We start from the raw sequence: 20,068 nt of genomic DNA on the forward strand, positions 1-20,068 counted from the left end.
AACATTCTGGCTTAGGGATTCAGCTGAAATGAATACCAGGGACAGTGCTTTTGCCAACTAATTATCGACAGAATATTCAGAATTTGCAAAATGCCAGCTCCTTGGCGGCCCCACCTCAAAGCCCCGAGCCAAGCCCTGAGCCTACCCTCCCCGCAAGCCCACACACAAGAAAAGGGTTTAGAGATGATCATCAACTCGGAGCAAATTCTTTTACAAATCCAATATTTATTTTCTTATGTACAAAAAGGAAACTCCAAGTGAACATAAAAACGAAATAAAATCCTTTTGGCTGCACTGACTTTAATTGTCCATTATCTTGTCACAATTAATCATAGAAACGCTGTATGGACTGTCACCACCATGTCACATTTGTTACACAGAAGGAATGTGATATTTGGCAAGTTTAAGAATGTTACATAGAGAGAAACAGAAAGAGGTCACACAGAACCTGGGGACTGGGGTGGTGGTCAAAGGATTCTGAGATCATCACTCTACTGAAGTCATCTAAACAGCAAATCTCCAATCCCAAATAGTGTAGTCACAGGCCCCGGCGCACCTCCACTTGGCTGACACGACGTAAGAGAACCAAGGTTCCGTCCAGAGGACGTGGAGCGCTGATGTGTGACACAAATACAGCTCAGCTGTCAGACACCTAAACTGTGAGCTGAGAGCGAGCTTTCAGACAGTACCATTATTTCTACAGGAGAATCTGGTAGCAAGGGCATCATTAAAAAAAAATTTTTTTTTTCACTTGGCTCCATTGGGTCTTAGTTGCAATGCACAAGCATGTGGGATCTTAGATTCCCAGGGATCAAACCCACGTCCCCTGCATTGCAAGCCGGATTCTTAACCATCGGACCACCAAGGAAGTTTCAGCAAGGCCATCATTTTGAATTGAACACGGCAATGGTGTGTTGCGGCCAACTTATAATGTCTTTGCTGATTTATGGCCAAAGGGACCAACCTTGGGTAACAGATGAAGCCAAGGATAACATCACACATGTGAAGATTTTTAAATTAAGCGGAATCATGTAGTTTTACTTTTTTTTTTTGTGTGGCTAAACTGTGATTAAAGGGCTTTTAAAGAAACTCAACATCCTCATGTAACCATGCTCCCCCTGAGTGATCTATGTACAGCTTTGTTTTAAATCAGTCAGCTCTTCAGGCCAATTCTTTGCTTGATACCTGTACACAGAGTTCTCTTGGGAGCAGGCCACAGTTCCACTGAGTGACCGGGGACAGACACTGACTTGTTCTGATCTCTAAATAGCTTGTGCAGATTTTAAAAAATAACATGAGAAAAAGAACAGACTTTTTAAAATTCAGAATCTGTAGTTTGTAAAACTACTATCATTTTAGCATGAGCTCGGTGCTGACCTTTGCAGATCAATCATAAATAATAAATTCTCCCAGGAAAGTATTTCTAGAAGAAGTGGGAAAAACACAAACTAAAACCTATGCCTCCTGTACCATGAATATCAGCTGTTTTGGGCTAAGCACTCTTTGAGGGGGTGGTGATAATGCATAGGAGTATACATGAATATATACCTTAGTTTACATAGATAGTGTGGAATTTTGAATGATCTACATCTGGCATTAGTATAGTGTCTAATATAATGGATACTGTCATCGTGCTGATTCTCCTGAATTTGTGGCAATAACTCATCACAAATACAGCTTTGATGGACCCAATTTTATGCTTTCCCATGGCAGGATCCAGAAATTAGTTCTAAAAAATCTTGTTACAAGTTAGCCTTAAATTATACATGAATTACAGATCGCTCACTGGACAATGAAAGCACACATCAGAAGTCAGTTTTGGCCAGTGGACTTTCATCCACGCTGGCTTCCACCTAAATGTCCAGAAGGTCATCTCCGCTTTCATCACTCTCCACGGTCAGCTGCCGGGTCCACCACTTCTTAACCTCAGAGCCACAGGAAGCGGTGTCCGTCATGGGGTTCATTTTGCACACGACAGATTTCATTGTGGTCCGCCCTCCAAACCGTAAGTTGACCGAAGACACCGAGTGGCTTATTGGTTTTGGTGCTGTGGAATCAATAAAAGCCCCGTGAGGACCATGGTGTGGTTCCCCATTCCCCTGCCCCCAACCCCGGCCCCATCGCGAGCTATTCCTGAAACACCCTGATGGTCCCATCAGTCATGCCTTCCACGAGCAAGTCCCATCCACAGATGTCATGTATGAAACCTTTCCAAGCACTGGATTCTGCATATTCATAATGGGGGCTTCCCAGGCGGTGCTAGCGGTAGAGAACCTGTCTGCCATGCAGGAGACATAAGAGATGCGGGTTCCATCCTTGGGTGGGGAAGATCCCCTGGAGGAGGGCATGGCAACCCACTCCAGTATTCTTGCCTGGTGAATCCCAAGGACAGAGGAGCCTGGCAGGCTACAGTCCATGGCATCGCAAGGAGTCGGATGTGATTTAACAACTAAACAACAACAACAGGAGGAAAGACTCCCCTCTCTGCTGTTAAGAGGCATTGGACAAGTGTAAGAAGCCCCCACGTCCCTGTGGGCTCAATTATCCACAGAGAAAGCATTGAACTGGGAAGATCACTGCTCTCCCTCTCACTCTTCGTGCCCCGAATGGGATCATCCTGGTTTTCCATGCCGCTCTAGAAGAAAACTCCCTCACTGAATCAGTAAAACGTGGAAAATAATAGGGTTGTGAGGATCAAATGAAGGAGCAGATGGGAGGCAGTTAGGATAGCGATTGGCGTACAGTAAGTACTGAAACATATTCTACTGCACTAAATAAGTTTTGTTGCTCCTTTTTTGAGAACCCTATGTTTTTCTGAGTGACATGGACCCACCTACGCCCTCTTAGAGTAAACGAATGTTACCGAAGTTAGGGGATGTCTGGAATGTGCACTGGAAGCCTGTGGTGATAATCTCTTGATCTTTCTATGTTGTGGTTATAATAGCTTTGTTAATAGGGGCTGCTGAGACTTCCTTGGTGGTCCAGTGGTTAAGAATCTGCCTTCCAATGCAGGAGATGAGGGTTTGATCCCTGACCTGGGAGATAAGATCCCACAGGCCACAGGGCAACTAAGCCCATGTGCCACAACTAGAGAAGCTTACGCACTGCAAGGAAGACCCAGCTCAGCTTAATAAATAAATAAATAAATAAAATGATTTAAAAAAAAATAGGAGCTGCCTTCTCTATTAGCTGAAAACAAGGGCTAACATTGTTCTACTTAGAGAAGCCATTTTGAGGAAAATGTTTCTGATGAGGGAAGTACATTTTTCATCATTTCACTGTCTATATATTCTTTTTTGTTGTTTTTGGCCGCACTGCATGACTTTCTGGGATCTTACTTTCAAACTAGGGATCGAACCCAGGCCCCCTACAATGAAACTTGAAATCCTAGCCACTGGAACACCAGGGAAGTCGCTATAAATAACTTTAGATGCGGACCTGAATTTTGAAATTCAAGACCCCAAACACACCATCAGCACTGATACCCTTCAGACCCTGATGCTGGGAAAGACTGAGGGCATGAGGAAAAGGGGACGACACAGGATGAGATGGTTGGATGGATCACTGACTCAATGGACATGAGTTTGAACAAACTCCAGGAGACGGTGAAGGATAGGGAAGCCTGGCATGCTGCAGTCCATTGGGGTCGCAAAGAGTCAGACACGACTGAGTGACTGAACGATAACCTTTCGGATGAGCCAACTGCTGGAGAAAGGACTTACTATACGTACCAGAGGGCAGGCGCCACTGCCCGAACTTCCTCTGGGGCTTCCCGGCCTCGGCCGCGTCCTGGCGACCCCCTCCCCGGTCCGAGAGGGTGGGGCTCAGGAGTTGCTGCTGGCTGCTCGACTGTAGGGATGGGGGTTGGGGGAGAGTCAGGCGGTTATCGCTCACCACGTGGTCTCCTCCACCCTCCTCTGTGCGCTGGCTTGGCCCCTCATTTCAGTTTAAGAAACGAAGAAAGCCCCACAGGAAAGTCAAGTGGGAAAAAACAGTATGGACCCATTGTGTCCACCAGGAGGACTGGAAGGGTGAACAACGGGCAAAAGAGTCAAGGAAAATTTGACAAAGTCACCGCTGCACATGGTGAGGGTGAAAAGCTGACTTTACAGGTGGCCCCTTTTCTTGGGCATCCTTCCTGGATTCCTCCACATTCACAGCCCCATGCCCCTCACTCCTGGGGGCACTGCCATGCACCAGGACAGCAGGGAAGGGCTTCCAGGAAGAATTGGGAGCAGCAGGGATGGCCTGCTTTGGGGGCAGCCCATGCTTGCCAACCTGGGGGTCAGCGCCTAGAGTTTCCATGAATCCTCAGCAGACGAAGCTCTGGGATGAGCCCCAGAGGAGAACGAGACTTCCATCAACTAAGACTGAGGTCAAGGAGAAGTGCTCGGATCTCCTCCACGCATCTCACCCAGTCTCTGCTTTACCAGCATCTTTTCCTTCCCTATCAGTACTGGGGTCCTCACCTCTCCTCCGCGTTCCCTCTTGAGTTTTTTAACCCCAAACCAGAGTGCTTGGCCAGCATCACCTCCCTGCTTTGCCAGCCCCACACTGCTGGCCACTCTTGAGGCAGACAGGTGGCAGGGCCACTGTAGATGCCCCACGTTGTCCCCTGTGTTGACCGTCCTAGGCCAAGTCTCAGTGACCCATGATGCCTACTGGCTGGGGGTCGGGGGGAGCCAAGGACATGTGAATCTACCCAAAACAGGGCTGTGGCGCAAGAGGCCCCTCGGCAGATCCTGCTCAGCCATGGAGCCCCAGGATTCAGTGTCTGTCGCCGGCCCTGACTGTGTCACTACACATCAGGACGCTGGACCAGCTCCACTTGTTTCACATTGAAAGCCTCACAAGGCCCGGGCCTCCTGCCAGCTGCTTCTCACTCACATGCTCTCCAGGAGGCTGGTGACGCTGAGCTGTTTTATGGATGTGCAGATGGAGGCTGGAAATGAAGCTAGGCTGAGCCCCAGTACACAGAAGGTCCTTAAGCTAAGCCTCCCCGATTTCCATATGCTCTTCTGATGCCCAACAAAAGGAGGACTAATCCTCGATGAGTCTGTTTAAGGAGGCTGAAGGCCAACTGCAAACCTTTTGCTCACTTGACTGCAAGTTTCTAGGACTTGGTGAGGAGGAGAAAAATTTGAGGGCAGAACTAGGCAAACCATATTCTCCTAAGTCACGGGCCATGGCTGGACTCAAACCCTTACAGACATGATATTAACTTTTTAGACAAATATCAACAGGATTATTAAATTTAGAGCGTTCCTGTTGTTTTTTATTTTTTGGTATCCATACAAATCAGAATCTTTTGAAATAAGTGCCACAGATTCAGGGGTGACAGGACATAAACATAAACTGGATCAACATGTTTCAGTTGCTGTTGCTGTTTTTTATCAACTTAACTTCCTGTTAGAAATAGCATCACTTGTGTGAGACGACTACGTGAACGGCACCAGCTCCTGTTTCGTGAACTCCGTGGGTGACAGACACCCCCTGCCCATACCTCGGGTTGCACACTGTTGTCCTGACTGTTGGTCTTCAGGTCTTCGCTGGGCTGCGTGGTCTCGATGCTGGGCGGGTTGAGGATCCGCTTCAACTCCTGCTGTTGGCTCTGCTTCAGGCTGATGATGATGCTACAGGACTGCTGCTGTTTCTATGGAGACAGGATCCTTCTTTCAGGAATGGGAAAGTCAGCCCAATATCCCCTGCCCCCACCATTCAAGTCTTCCTCTCTCCTCTCTCCAAAGGACCTGCCTGCAGGGTGACCACTTGAAAGAAAAATAGAAAGAAAGAAGGAAAGAAAGAAAGGGAAGTCGCTCAGTCATGTCCAACTCTTTGTGACCCCATGGGCTGTAGCCTACCTACCAGGCTCCTCTGTCCATGGCATTTTCCAGGCAAGAGTACTGCAGTGGGTTGCCATTTCCTTTCCAGGGGATCTTCTGGACCCCCAGATCGAACCCGGGTCTCCCACATTGCAGGCAGACGCTTTACCATCTGAGCCACCAGGGAAGCCTGGTGACCACTTAAGAGCTTCCAAATAAGGGGTTTTCCCTGATGGGTATCAGACAGCTTTAGAGGAGGGCTTGGAGTGTTCATTTGCATAACAATCCTTATGTTCACTGATACTACCATGTAAGTTTTATTTTAAACAGAATTGTTTTTCCTTCTCTTTAAACAAGTTTTAATTGAAATATAGTCAATTTATAATACCATCTAAGTTTCAGGTGTACAGCCCAGCCATATCCCTGGTGGCTCAGATGGTAAAGAATCTGCCTGCAATGCGGGAGAGGTGGGTTTGATTCCTGGGTCAGGAAGATCCCCTAGAGGAGAAAACGGCAACCCACTCCAGTATTCTTGCCTGGGAAATCCCAAGGACAGAGGAGCCTGGATGGCTACAGTCCATGGGGTCACAAAGAGTAGGACACACTAAAGCGACTTAGCACGTAGCAGCATACACACACACACACACACACTCTCTTTTTCAGGTATTTGCCCCTTATACGTTATTACACAATATTGAATACAGTTCCCTATCAGATCAGATCAGATCAGATCAGTCACCCAGCCGTGTCCGACTTTTTGCGACCCCATGAATCGCAGCATGCCAGGCCTCCCTGTCCATCACCAACTCCCGGAGTTCACTGAGACTCATGTCCATCGAGTCAGTGATGCCATCCAGCCATCTCATCCTCTGTCGTCCCCTTCTCCTCCTGCCCCCAATCCCTCCCAGCATCAGAGTCTTTTCCAATGAGTCAACTCTTCGAAGGAGGTGGCCAAAGTACTGGAGTTTCACCTTTAGCATCATTCCTTCCAAAGAAATCCCAGGGTTGATCTCCTTCAGAATGGACTGGTTGGATCTCCTTGCAGTCCAAGGGGCTCTCAAGAGTCTTCTCCAACACCACAGTTCAAAAGCATCAATTCTTCGGCACTCAGCCTTCTTCACAGTCCAACTCTCACATCCATACATGACCACAGGAAAAACCATAGCCTTGACTAGACGAACCTTTGTTGGCAAAGTAATGTCTCTGCTTTTGAATATGCTATCTAGGTTGGTCATAACTTTCCTTCCAAAGAGTAAGCGTCTTTTAATTTCATGGCTGCAATCACCATCTGCAGTGATTTTGGAGCCCAGAAAAATAAAGTCTGACACTGTTTCCCCATCTATTTGCCATGAAGTGATGGGACCGGATGCCATGATCTTTGTTTTCTGAATGTTGAGCTTTAAGCCAACTTTTTCACTCTCCACTTTCACTTTCATCAAGAGGCTTTTGAGTTCCTCTTCACTTTCTGCCATAAGGGTGGTGTCATCTGCATATCTGAGGTTATTGTTATTTTTCCCAGCAATCTTGATTCCAGCTTGTGTTTCTTCCAGTCCAGCGTTTCTCATGATGTACTCTGCATATAAGTTAAATAAACAGGGTGACAATATACAGCCCTGACGAACTCCTTTTCCTATTTGGAATCAGTCTGTTGTTCCATGTCCAGTTCTAACTGTTGCTTCCTGACCTGCATACAAATTTCTCAAGAGGCAGATCAGGTGGTCTGGTATTCCCATCTCTTTCAGAATTTTCCACAGTTTATTGTGATCCACACAGTCAAAGGCTTTGGCATAGTCAATAAAGCAGAAATAGATGTTTTTCTGGAACTCTCTTGCTTTTTCCATGATCCATTGGATGTTGGCAATTTGATCTCTGGTTCCTCTGCCTTTTCTAAAACCAGCTTGAACATCAGGAAATTCACGGTTCACATATTGCTGAAGCCTGGCTTGGAGAATTTTGAGCATTACTTTACTAGAGTGTGAGATGAGTGCAATTGTGCGGTAGTTTGAGCATTCTTTGGCATTGCCTTTCTTTGGGATTGGAATGAAAACTGACCTTTTCCAGTCCTGTGGCCGCTGCTGAGTTTTCCAAATTTGCTGGCATATTGAGTGCAGCACCATCACAGCATCATCTTTCAGGATTTGGAATAGTTCAACTGGAATTCCATCACCTCCACTAGCTTTGTTCGTAGTGATGCTTTCTAAGGCCCACTTGACTTCACATTCCAGGATGTCTGGCTCTAGGTCAGTGATCACACCATCATGATTATCTGGGTTATGAAGATCTTTTTTGTACAGTTCTGTGTACTCTTGCCATCTCTTCTTAATATCTTCTGCTTCTGTTAGGTCCATACCATTTCTGTCCTTTATCAAGCCCATCTTTGTATAAGAGGATTTTTAGATCATTAACATGAGTTTCTATTTTTTTCCCCTTCTTTTCTTATTCTATGCTCACTAAGCCAACGTAGCTTGCTCCTTTCCTCTAAGTTGTAAGAAGCAGGACACCTGGGTGGTTGAGAGAAACCCTTGCTGTGTTCTAGTTGCTCTGGTTGCAGCGGGCCAACCTGTCCTGGCACACATTGAGGCCAGGACGGTCTGGGAGACAGTCAGCAATGCCTGTGCCCTAACAGGGTCTGCGGGGGGCAGACGTAATCCCTGACTTAGCAGGGCTGATGGGGTGTGGGGTGGGGAACACTGAGCGGACTTAGAAGTGTGGGGGGGGGGCGTCTGTCACAGCTGCCTTGCTATACGAGGCTGGACCGGTCCATTTCTCTGGGGACCTTTTCTCCTCCAATAGATACACTTTGCAGTTGATGTTCTTAGAAATAAGATAGAAATTTGTTCTGTATAAATGTTTACTGGTTCATTTGATTTTTTCCACCCCCTGTGTGTGAAAGTGAAAGTGAAGTCACTCAGTCATGTCTGACTCTTTGCGACCCCATGGACTGGTAGCCTGCCAGGCTCCTCCATCCATGGGATTTTCCAGGCAAAAGTACTGGAGTGGGTTGCCATTTCCAAGCATAGGTCAAAAGACCAAATAGAAGAGCTGACTGCAAACACACTCAACACAGTATACATTCATTAATTTATGAATTAGAGAATCTTAAAGCTTATAGTTCAGGAAGCAGATCATAACTTTTGGGGAGAGGTGGTCTTTAACTAAAGATCAAACAACACTGTCAACAATACATTGGGCTTTTTAGGGGCAATTTAAAAGTAGCTTTGTCAATTCAATTGCCGTTCAGACACGTAGAGATTGTCGGCATTGTGAACACCTGCGTTTCATAAAAGGCGATCGTAAATATTTTAATATCCATAAACTGCTTTTTAAATATTCATCCTGTGTTATAAAGATGTGATTCAATGGAAACTTCTTACGGACTCTGCTCAAGAGGGGATGGCTGACTCTGGGCCAGAACTAGGGTTTCAATCACTATGAATGGATCCGGGTGACCTGGTTGAAGGTCCATAAGGTGATCACAGAAGGATCTAATCCAGGTACTGTGGGAGCCCTTTCCTTTGGACACTCTGCCTCCCTCCTCCCTTCCTCCTCCCCATCCTCTTTCCAAAGTTCTTTCCTTTGAATCCTCCCCCTCCTCCCCTGGTCCCTCCTCCCCTGGCCCCTCCTCCCCTTCTTCCTTCTCCTACCCCAACTCCTCCTCCCCTTCTTTCTCCTCCTCTTCCTCCCCTCCCCTCTCCCCTCCCCCTCCCCTCTCCCCTCCTCCTCCCTTCCCCCCTCCCCCTCCCCTTCCCCTCCTCTTTCCAAAGTTCTTTCCTTTGAATCCTCCCCCTCCTCCCCTGGCCCCTCCTCCCCGGCCCCTCCTCCCCTTCTTCCTTCTCCTACCCCAACTCCTCCTCCCCTTCTTTCTGCTCCTCTTCCTCCCCCTCCCCTCTCCCCTCCTCCTCCCTTCCCCCCTCCCCTCCCCCTCCTCTTTCCAAAGTTCTTTCCTTTGAATCCTCCCTCTCCTCTCCTCCCCCTCCTCCTCCCCTCCCCCTCTTTCTCTCCCAACCCCTCCTCCCCTCTGTGCCCCCTCCTCCCCTTCTTTCACCTCCTCTTCCTCCCCCCTCCTGGCTGCCTCCTCCTCCAAGAGGAGGAGGTGAAGGCCCACAGGTCTGGCTCACTCACGGCTCGGATGCGCTTCAGGCACTTCTTCAGCCACATGCGGATGGTCTGCTTGGCCACCTCCTCCTCGATGGTGTACTCCAACTGCTCCCTGGCCAGCAGCTCTTCCAGCTGCAAACTCTTGCGGATGTCCACAGACCGGTAGGAGAGCATGCTGGGTGGGGGGGCATAGTGGTGAGCTCTGATGACCCTGGGGGCCAGGCTTGTGGCCATCACAGAAGCCAGAGAGGACACAACTCCATCCAGCCCGTTTAAGTTTCAGACACCACCCCTGACCATCTGATTGTGTCACCTCCCTGTCTCCACCGTCATCTATCAGCCAGGGAGAGTCATGGACCTCCCTTTCCATAGGATGAAGTGTGCTGCTATCTGCAAGGTGCTTACCACACCATCAGCATTCATTAAACGAAAGATCCAGGCTAGGCTATGACCTTCATTATCAGCTGCTTAAGAGTCTGGAACTTCCCCTGTAGAAGGAAGACTGTTTTTGCTATACTTTCTTCACATTCAGGTCAATTTGGTGATGGTCCTTGTGCTTAAAGTAGATGCTTGCTGGTTATCCATTTTAAATAAAGCATTATGTACTTGTCCATTCCAAACTCTCTAATGGTATGCAGCAGCCTGGATGGGAGGGGAGTCTGGGGGAGAAGGGATACACATGGATATGCCCGAGTCCCTTTGCTGTTCACCTGAAACTATCACACCATTGTTAACTGGCTACACTTCAATATAAAACAAAAAGTTTAATAGAAAAAAAGTCATGTTTATATACAGAAAAATTTGGTGAGGGTCAATATACTTGGCTGTGGGTCACATATCCCGTTCCCCTGGCCCTCACCGTTTCCCTCTCAGTTGATCTCATGTGCTGCCCTAGATCTTCCTCATTTGTTATATTTTAAAACATCTATTTTTATTTACTTATTTGACCGTGCCTGGTCTTAGGTGCAGCACTTGGGATCTTCCATCTTGGTCATGGCATGTGGGATCTTTAGTTTCGGCGTGAAGTGAAGTGAAAGTCACTCAGTTGTGTCTGACTCTTTTCGACCCCATGGACTACTGGAGTGGGTAGCCTTTCCCTTCTCCAGGGGATCTTCTCAGCCCAGGGATCAAACCCAGGTCTCCCACATTGCAGGCAGATTCTTCACCAGCTGAGCCACCAGGGAAGGCCAAGAATACTGGAGTGGGTAGCCTGTCCCTTCTCTAGCGGATCTTCCCAACCCAGGAATCGAACCAGGGTCTCCTGCACTGCAAGCGGATTCTTTACCAACTGAGCTACGAGGGAATCCCAGCATGGAAACTCTTAACTGCAGCATTGAGGGGCTAGTTCCCCAACAAGGAACCAAACCCGCACACCCCCAACCCCCGCAAGGAGTCTTGCCACTGGGCCACCAGGGAAGTCCCTTCCTCATTCATTTCAGATGGGCTCAAAGCCAGGGTGCAGTGTTCACTCCCATTCGGCCCTTAGCGCCATAGGCCCAAACAATGGCTGATGACAGAGACTCAGCCGACGTGCTGTGTGGAGGCAGCTGGGCAACGAGGCGGTGCCCAGGCTGAGGGGCTCGCAGCCAAAGTGGGATACAGTGCCCTCTGGCAGTTGGTGCTGTCCTGCGTAGTCACAGCCCCCAGCTGTGAGCTCACATCCATCTACACAGCCCAGATCACAGCCTGCAGGTGCCTGAGGGGCCCTCCCCATTCAGCCTTGGTATCAGTTCCATGACCTACTCTGGATCGCTAAGCCTCTTCCCACCACTGGGGAAGAACACGCTCTCCCCTGCCTTGTCAAGAATCTCATCGCTGTGGACCACTTGCGATCACATCCAGGGTGAGAAGGATAAGGAGGAGCAAAGGATGCCTCCATCAGCTTCATCCAGGCCCATCTGATCAGACACACAACGTCATCCAAAGAGGCTGGATGCTGATTAGTGGGGACAGTGATGTGCCTATCCACCTCACTTTCAGCCTGAAACTGTCACTATGAGGAATATGAGGTGACATTCTGAGAGAGGGGGCACTCTTTGCTCTCGTCTGTGTTTTCTGCCTCATCTTGTCCTGCCTTTTCGCTTGCTCCCAGAAGTGAAGAGAGGGAGGTAGAATCAATAACTTGAGACAACTTCTCCCAGATCCTTCCTCTGTTCTGGTCATTTTTCAGATTCCAGTTACAACGTATTTCTGGACGCATGGATGCTCCTGAAATTTGTGACTCAATACCCAGCACTTAATTGGCTGGGTATTTGCAACACGATGAACATAGCTACTGGTGGTAGAGGGTTTTCTTGACTTTTTCTGGGGCATGGATCCTTTGGCAGTGCAGCTGACGCGAGGTATTTCTTAGCATCAGGTTTTGAATGCATTACGAAATCTACATTACACAGGAAACGGTATTTCTGGACGCATGGATGCTCCTGAAATTTGTGACTCAATACCCAGCACTTAATTGGCTGGGTATTTGCAACACGATGAACATAGCTACTGGTGGTAGAGGGTTTTCTTGACTTTTTCTGGGGCATGGATCCTTTGGCAGTGCAGCTGACGCGAGGTATTTCTTAGCATCAGGTTTTGAATGCATTACGAAATCTACATTACACAGGAAACGGATTATATAGAAATTGAGTCCTTAGATTTCTTTGAAAAGGTGGTGATACAGTAAAATAAGAACTTCTCTACTATTATATTGAATAGTAACATCCAGCTGAGGTGAAATGACTACTAATGTCTCAGAACTGGGAAGCATAACAGGTATTTTAAGATATTAGACATGCAGTAATGTCTGAGATTTTTACTGGTGACAAAGATACAGCTACTCTATTGTTAACACTACTGTGGTTTGTCGCCTGCCTTCATCACTGAAGGAGATGCTGCACTGCAGCCAATGACTAGTGAAAATAAAGATGGAACTGTTTCTCTTTCCAAGACCACGGACCTCTGAAGTTTATCCACTGACTCCCATTTAAGAAGCTGTTGAGCTGAATTGTTTTCCCTCAACAAAAGGTATGCTGGAGTCCTCACTCTGGGCCCTCAGAGTGTGATCTTATTTGGGAACAGGTCACTGCAGATTGGGCTTCCCCGGTGGCTCAGACAGTAAAGAATCTGCCTGCAACGCAGGAGACCCAGGGTTGATCCCTGGGTCGGGAAGATCCCCTGGAGGACAGCATGGCAACCCACTCTAGCACTCTTTCCTAGAGAATCCCAAGGACAGAGGAGCTGGTGAACTGCAGTTCATGGGGTCCTAAAGAGTCAGACACGACTGAAGCACCTGAGCATGCACTCGCAGGCTCTGCAGATGTAATCAGTCAGGAGGAGGTCGTGCTGGAGTAGGGTGGGTCTTTAACACGATATGATCTGGTGTCCTTACAAAAGGGGACACCTGGACAGACACACAGACACACACACGGAGCACGTCCTGTGAAGATGAAGGCAGAGATCAGGGTGATGCTTCCACAAGCCAAGAAGCACCAACGATGACCAGCAAACCACCAGCAGCCCCGGGCAAGACCTGGATCCCATCCTCCTCCAGCCTCAGAGAGAACCCCGTCTGCTGACTCCTGGAATTCACTTCCAGCCTCTAGACAATCCACTTGACTGCTTAGACTGCTCAGAGAGTGGGAGTTTGTTAAAGCAATCCTAGCAAGAAGGCAATGGCACCCCACTCCAGTACTCTTGCCTGGAGAATCCCATGGATAGAGGAGCCTGGTGGGCTGCAGTCCATGGGGTCGCTGAGGGTCGGGCACGACTGAGCGACTTCACTTTCACTTTTCACTTTCATGCATTGGAGAAGGAAATGGCAACCCACTCCAGTGATCTTGCCTGGAGAGTCCCAGGGACGGGGGAGCCTGGTGGGCTGCTCTCTATGGGGTCACATTGAGTTGGACACGACTGAAGTGACGCAGCAGCGGCAGCAAATAATGCAGAAGCTGCTCAGAGAGAAGAAAGGGCTGAGCCTCCGTCTGCCCTTTTGTCCTATCTGGGGTCCTCAGGAAATGTCTGGAAATGGGGTGTGTCAACCAAGCAGGGGCATGTGTGTCTGGGTGGGCCAGGCCAACTCTGGTCAGACCCGAAGGTGAGAAGACTGATCGGACTGTAGCCCCAGCTTGGCCCCAGGAACTGAGCAGGTTCCCAGCCCTCTGGATGTCTTCCTTCCTGCAGCCGCCCCTGCAGCTGAGACTCAGAGCTGGGAACCGACCCCCCAAGCCCCCTGCCCCCACCCCGTACCTGAGCACGTCGTGGAAGGTGACGTCACCGCCGTTGTGCAGCCGCTCCATCTCGTAGCACATGTGCTTGAACAGAAGCTTGTCCTTGTCCAGGTCCACCTCCAGCCTGCCTCGCAGCAGCCGCAGCAGGAACTTCACGCGGAAGGTTGGGATCACCCCCTGGCGACAGAGCATGTTGATGGTTGTCAAGTCTCGTCGGACTCTCTGTGACCCCATGGACTGTAGCCTGCCTGGCTCCTCTGTCCATGGGATTCTCTAGGCAAGAAGACTGGAGTAGGTTGCCATTTCCTCCTGCAGGGGATCTTCCCGACCTCCAGGGGATCGAACCCTCATCTCCCGCATTGGCAGGTGGGTTCTTTACCACTGAGCCACTGAGGAAGCCGGGTAACAGAGCACTGTCATTTTTGCTTGGCATTCTGTTTTCACAGCCAAAGAGCCCACAGCTAGTCCTCAGAAGCTGCCATAAACCAGCAGAGCAAGGAAGCTGCTGGGCTCTGGAGGCAGGGTGGGTCTGCACACTCGGAGGAGACCGGGATGAAGAGCTGGCTCCTGGGAGCTTCTGCGGGGACTTCTCTGGTTCTGGGGGTGGAAGGGGGGCAGGTAGGGACATCCCCGCCACAGCGGGACAGCCCAGGAGCCAGGAGGGGCAGAGGTCACCCTCCATCTCCCCTAGCACGGCTCCCACTTTACGGTCTCTCCCTGGTGCCTGTCGCATGGACTCAGCCTGTGCCCATATTTGTCTAACATGTGAGCCGAGAGGAGAGTGATGCACTGAGTAGAGGACACGGGGCCCATGTGGGCATGATCGTCCTCTTCACTTAGTCCAGATGCTGGGCATGGCTAATTATGGATTCTGAGTTGCTCTTCTGCCGAAAGACCACTCCTTTCCGGGTCCTCTCCAGCAAGAGGGCAATCCCATCCAGGAAGACGGGCTCCCAGCAGATCCAGACTCCGAACCCCTAACACGGGTCACTCCCTTCGGGGCAACAAAACCTGCAGTGCCAGCCTGGCTCTGACTTTGAATGGAGGAACTGGGAGAGAGGTAGGGAGGCTGGCAGCCCGAGAATTCCTGCCAGTTACTGATGTCCACATGTGTGAGCAGTGTGCCGACATGCGTGTGTGTCCACGGAGGGCAGGTCCCTGCATGCGGCAGTGATGGAGAGCTCAGCAGATCAGGTGAGATGGAGAGGGGGCCAGACACCTGCTCAGCCAGGTCACTGTCTTGGAAGGAACCCCCCAGACCAGTGCCTGGGGCGGTGGGGGCACCAGGGGGAGAGAGAGCACAGGCCCTGGGGAAAGCCATGCGCTGCTCTGCAGACCCCAGCTCTGGTCCAGGAAACCCCCTCCGCTCTGCTTCTGGCTCCTTGGCCTCTGTGTCTGCAGTCGATTCTTCCAGAAACCCTTTCCAGATCTTACCCCAGGTCTGCCCGTGGCTGAACTTCTCTCGTTCCTCAGATGTTAAGTCAAATAACACCTGCTCAGCCAGGCCTTCACGACCACCCTACTAAAACATCTGCCGCCAACTCCAGCCACTCTACCATGTCACATCTTCTTCAAAGTGTTTATAGTTTCTTGAAATAAAAATAATCTTTACAATCATTACTGTCTCACTTTTTATAGTTTGTCTCCCTGTAGGCTCTGTGAGCACAGGAACCTTGCCATCTTGTTCACAGGCACATCCCTGGTGCCTAAAACTGTGCCTGAGGGTTTGCGAGGATGAAGAAGGAAGAGGAGGAAGGGGAGGAAGGAGGGGGATGGGTAGGAGGCGAGGAAGGAAGAAGGGGGGAGAAGAGGGAGAGGGGGTTGGGGGGTCAGGGAGGGGCGGGGGAGGGGAGGGGGCAAGAGCAGCTGCTGCTCTAACTCTAGGAAATCTTGGATAAGATTTATGATGAAAACATCCAAATGGTAAAGTCCAAAATGGCAACTTTCAGAAACCACTTAAATAACTCCTTTGCACTTCTAATCAGAATTGCTGTTTGAATCTGCCTTACAGATCACTATGGTGATGTAAACCTCACCCCATCCTGCCCTGAGCCCAGGTTGGCCTCTTTAGAGCTCCCTTAGTTTCTTCTCCTTGCTGACCTTCCGAATGTCGGAAGGAGAGGACACTTACGGTTGGAAAGAACAGGACGGGGAGCTCTTTTGTCCCTCTCCCCTCCTAGCGTATCCTTCTAAATTGTCAATGACAGCTTTCTGCAATTCAGCAATGGCCATTCAATCCAAATTCAATACATGTCAACTGTCAACCACAAAACCACTGAAAAGTTTGCAATAAGGCAGTAAGTGTCTTTGGGGTAGGGCATGAGACAATAATCGATTCTCTCACCTCTCTTTTATCATCCACCATGTTCCATATGATTTGAAAGTGGCGAAGATCATTGTAACTTAAAAGCTGGTCTTCCTCAGTGGAATAAAACAAGGAGAAATTCTCCACAATTATGGCTAAAGAAAAAAAAGAAAAGAAAAGAAAAATGAGGATGTTAGGCAATTATGCTAATCTGTCATTTTTCCCAAAAAGTAAAACATCGATTATAAATAATGAATTTTATCACCTACATTATAAGCCAAATTTTTAAAGGGCTTTTAGTACGGTTTCCAAGTTGGCATGTTTTACACTTGGATCAGGCTATTCATCCAGCTCCTGCCTTTCCAAAACACGAGGGTCATGAGCATAAACACGCATTCTGTGTCTATAGCTGCTCACGCCAGCTGGCTTCAACTCTTCGTTGAGAGTTCCAGGGCACTTTTTAAAAGTCAGATTGAGTTCTGGTGGCCCCACAGCTGGGTGGACAACGTATATCTTTTGAAAACATAATTGTGATGTTTCAAGGTGGCAAAGGTAGCCTTTTCTGATATTTGTTCAACTGAACCCATGAGAAGAGCTTTTGAAATTAATGGACATAATAAATAGGACAACTCTTGAAATTGCAATCAACTGTCATTTATGTGCCTTCCAAAGGTCTTTTCAGTTTCTGGACCATGAGGCAACAATTTATAATTAATGCCATAAAACACCCACCCCAAGCAACCCGCGATAATTACTTGGAAATTGTACATAATTATCTAACAACCTGAGTTTAAAGAGATTGAGAAAATATTCAACGAGCATCACTTACCTACAAGCAGATTTAGCATGATGTAGGCAATGATGACATAAAATGAACAGAAATACATAAGTGCCCCGGCATAATTTCCACAGTCTGTTGCCCAGTATGTAAATTCATCGGGAGTACAAAAGGGGGGCTGGACCTGTGGGGCCACGGCAGGGAAGAGGGGGGGGCCAGGGTGAGAACAGAAGAGAATATAAATTCCCCTTATCTAACTGTAATTGTGAACATATTCCTAACAATATAAAATATAATTAACTTCAAAGTGATCTCTCAGAGCCCCATACACTGGGTACACCATCTGCGGTCAAAATCAAAAAGGATATTTCATTTATGCCATGCTTTTGGTCTTGCAGAATCCCAAGTTCATTGCCGTTTGAGAAGCACGACAAAAATGAAGTCGCTTCTCCCAAGAGACGGTTTCTGCCACCCCCACTAGCTGCAAAGAGCCAGCAGTCGTGACGCAAAACGCAGAAAGTCAGGTGGAAAGGCGTTTAAAAATTCTCCGAGTTCAGTAATGGCTTGAGATTTAGGAAGATTCGAGCTACACAGCAAATTCACATTCAGATTATGTACGAAAAAGCCAGAATCCTAATACTTGCAGCATCACTGAGACGTCATGAAATGGCACAAGATTTCGGGTTATCAAAAGCCTTCTTTTTTTTTTTTTTGATGTGGACCCTTTTTAAAGTCTTTATTGACTCTGTTACCATATTGCTTCTGTTTTATGTTTCGGGTTTTTTTTTTTTGGCCTCAGGGCCTGTGGGATCTTAGCTCCCTGACCAGGGATCAAATCCGAACCTCCTGCACCAGCAGGCGAAGTCCCCCTGGGCCACCAGGGGAATCCCTAAGCTTGCCCAGTCTCCACTGGCCCAGTAAAACTCACACCCTCTGAGAAACTTCCAGGTTTCTTTCGGTCAGAGAGACCTAGGTCTTTCTTCTACGTTTCCACGGCCTTCTGCTTGTTTATTTTTTTATCTAGAATTTAATCAATTCTGCCTTGTATTATTTTTGCTTTGGTAAATTCTCACTCATACATAAAGTTCCCGAGCTCCTCCTCTGTGCCTGGTTTATCCCCAGGCCCCTCCCCTCCTCCCTGCTGCTGACAGTCTAGAGTCCTGCGGTCCACCTGGTAGCCGCCAACTCCACATCAGTGACAGTCAAAGTGTTAGTCGCTCAGTCGAGCTGGACCCTTTTGTGACCCCATGGACTGTAGCCCTCAGGGCTCCTGGGTCCAAGGGATTCTCCAGGCAAGAATACTAGACGGGGTTGCCATTTTCTCCTTCAGGCTATCTCCCCGACCCCGGGATCGAACTTGGGTCTCCCGCATTGAGAGGCAGATTCTTTACCATCTGAGCCACCAGGGAAGCCCACTCCATGGGGCTATCTAATTTCAAAGTTATGTTCATTAACAGTCAATACAATTAAAATACGATTGAAAATTCACTTCCTCGGTTGCACTAATCGCACCTCGGGGGCTCAATAACCACACAGGAGTGGTGGCCACTGAACCGCCATGTTTGCAGAAATTCTTTTTTCAGTTGGTCTGGAGGGTGAGAGGGAGATGAAATGAACCAATCAAGCTGATAACTCACTACAGTTGTGCAACACACAGCCAAGAAGAAATACAGAACACCTGGAGAACACAGAATGCAGTCTTAGTGTTGGGCAGGGTTCCTGAAGGAACTGTCTTTGAACTGAGACCTGAGGATGGTGAAGACTTAGCCCCTAGAAGCGAGGATACCTGGGGAAGAGTATGGCTCGGAACCCCTGATATAAGCTGCTCGAGAATGCCTTGGACTTGCTGAAGCCCTAGCACCTAGTACAGGGGCCAACACAAAAACAGGGGTCTAGTGAGTATCTGTTGAAAAAATTAAATCAAAGAATCGGAACTCTCCTCTTTGAACTTGACTGCCAGAATGTCAAAGACGGAGGGACAGAACAATGCTCAAATGACACAAATTTGTTGAATGGAACTACAATAGCTTGAGTTGGGTTCACCGGATATCTTTCTTGTGTGTGTATATACTGTAATTTAAGAGGATGCAGCTTTATGGATTAAAGAGCCAGGATATGTGTTTTGTATACAGTCTTGACACTACAAGAATGATGGTGCCATTACATCACCAAGGAGTTTCATCTGCTTCTAAGTCTAGGCTTTCTTAGTAATGAAGAGACATTTACCATACAGTCGTGCATGATCTTATTCCAATCTTCTCCTGTGACAATTCGGAACAGTACAGTAATAGCTTTGCCAGCTGAAGAAAAGTTTGCATGCCTAATTTGAGGAAAAGCAAACAAACAATGTGAGTGATATGGTTTGTCAGGAAGTAGGAAGGGTTGTCACCATCAAAACAGGTGGATTTTGGAGCAAATTTGGTTGCTAAGCTACCATTTCCAAAGGTTACAGCCTCTTATTTGTTTGTTATTTATACTTGCCTCCAAGTAGAGCTATCTCAATAGCTCAACCCTAGCACAGCGCCAACAATTTATTGCCATTCATCTTGAATGACTGGGAAAGCAAGCGTTGACAATTAAAACTGATTCCTTCTTTTACAAGGATTATGCTATAAAAGATGTAACCACCATGTATCAAATAAGTAGTCTCTGCAACATGATACATTTAATTTTTTTTCTGTTAGGACTTCAGAAAAAATACTCTGATACAGTTCCACGAAATTTAAGACAATCTTTGAAAAATGCTTTTCATGTATAATTATCATTTGTGGGTTCTAAATTACAATGCTTGTCTTAAAAAAAGGAAAAATCCCAGAGCCATCTCAAAATTGTTTAATTAAAAAAAATAATATAT

The 20,068-nt window shown here is 48.0% G+C and overlaps 1 protein-coding gene across 5 annotated transcripts in view; it reads right to left on the reverse strand.

Annotated features, from left to right (window-relative positions):
- Positions 1-205: 205 nt before the first annotated feature.
- Positions 206-20,068, reverse strand: part of NALCN (sodium leak channel, non-selective) — a 303,303-nt gene continuing 283,440 nt past the window's right edge. For all 5 annotated transcript variants that reach the window (XM_025000161.2, XM_059892311.1, XM_059892312.1 and 2 more), the window contains 8 exons: positions 19,441-19,534; positions 17,266-17,398; positions 16,476-16,591; positions 14,151-14,308; positions 9,945-10,095; positions 5,504-5,653; positions 3,732-3,849; positions 206-2,047 (listed from right to left, as the gene is read on the reverse strand). In XM_025000161.2, coding sequence (XP_024855929.1) covers positions 1,854-2,047; positions 3,732-3,849; positions 5,504-5,653; positions 9,945-10,095; positions 14,151-14,308; positions 16,476-16,591; positions 17,266-17,398; positions 19,441-19,534 — 1,114 coding nt within the window. In that variant the 3' untranslated portion in view covers positions 206-1,853. The remainder of the gene's footprint in view (positions 2,048-3,731; positions 3,850-5,503; positions 5,654-9,944; positions 10,096-14,150; positions 14,309-16,475; positions 16,592-17,265; positions 17,399-19,440; positions 19,535-20,068) is intronic.

The sequence above is a fragment of the Bos taurus genome, chromosome 12 (assembly GCF_002263795.3).
Source record: "Bos taurus isolate L1 Dominette 01449 registration number 42190680 breed Hereford chromosome 12, ARS-UCD2.0, whole genome shotgun sequence".
NCBI classification, from domain to species: domain Eukaryota; kingdom Metazoa; phylum Chordata; class Mammalia; order Artiodactyla; family Bovidae; genus Bos; species Bos taurus.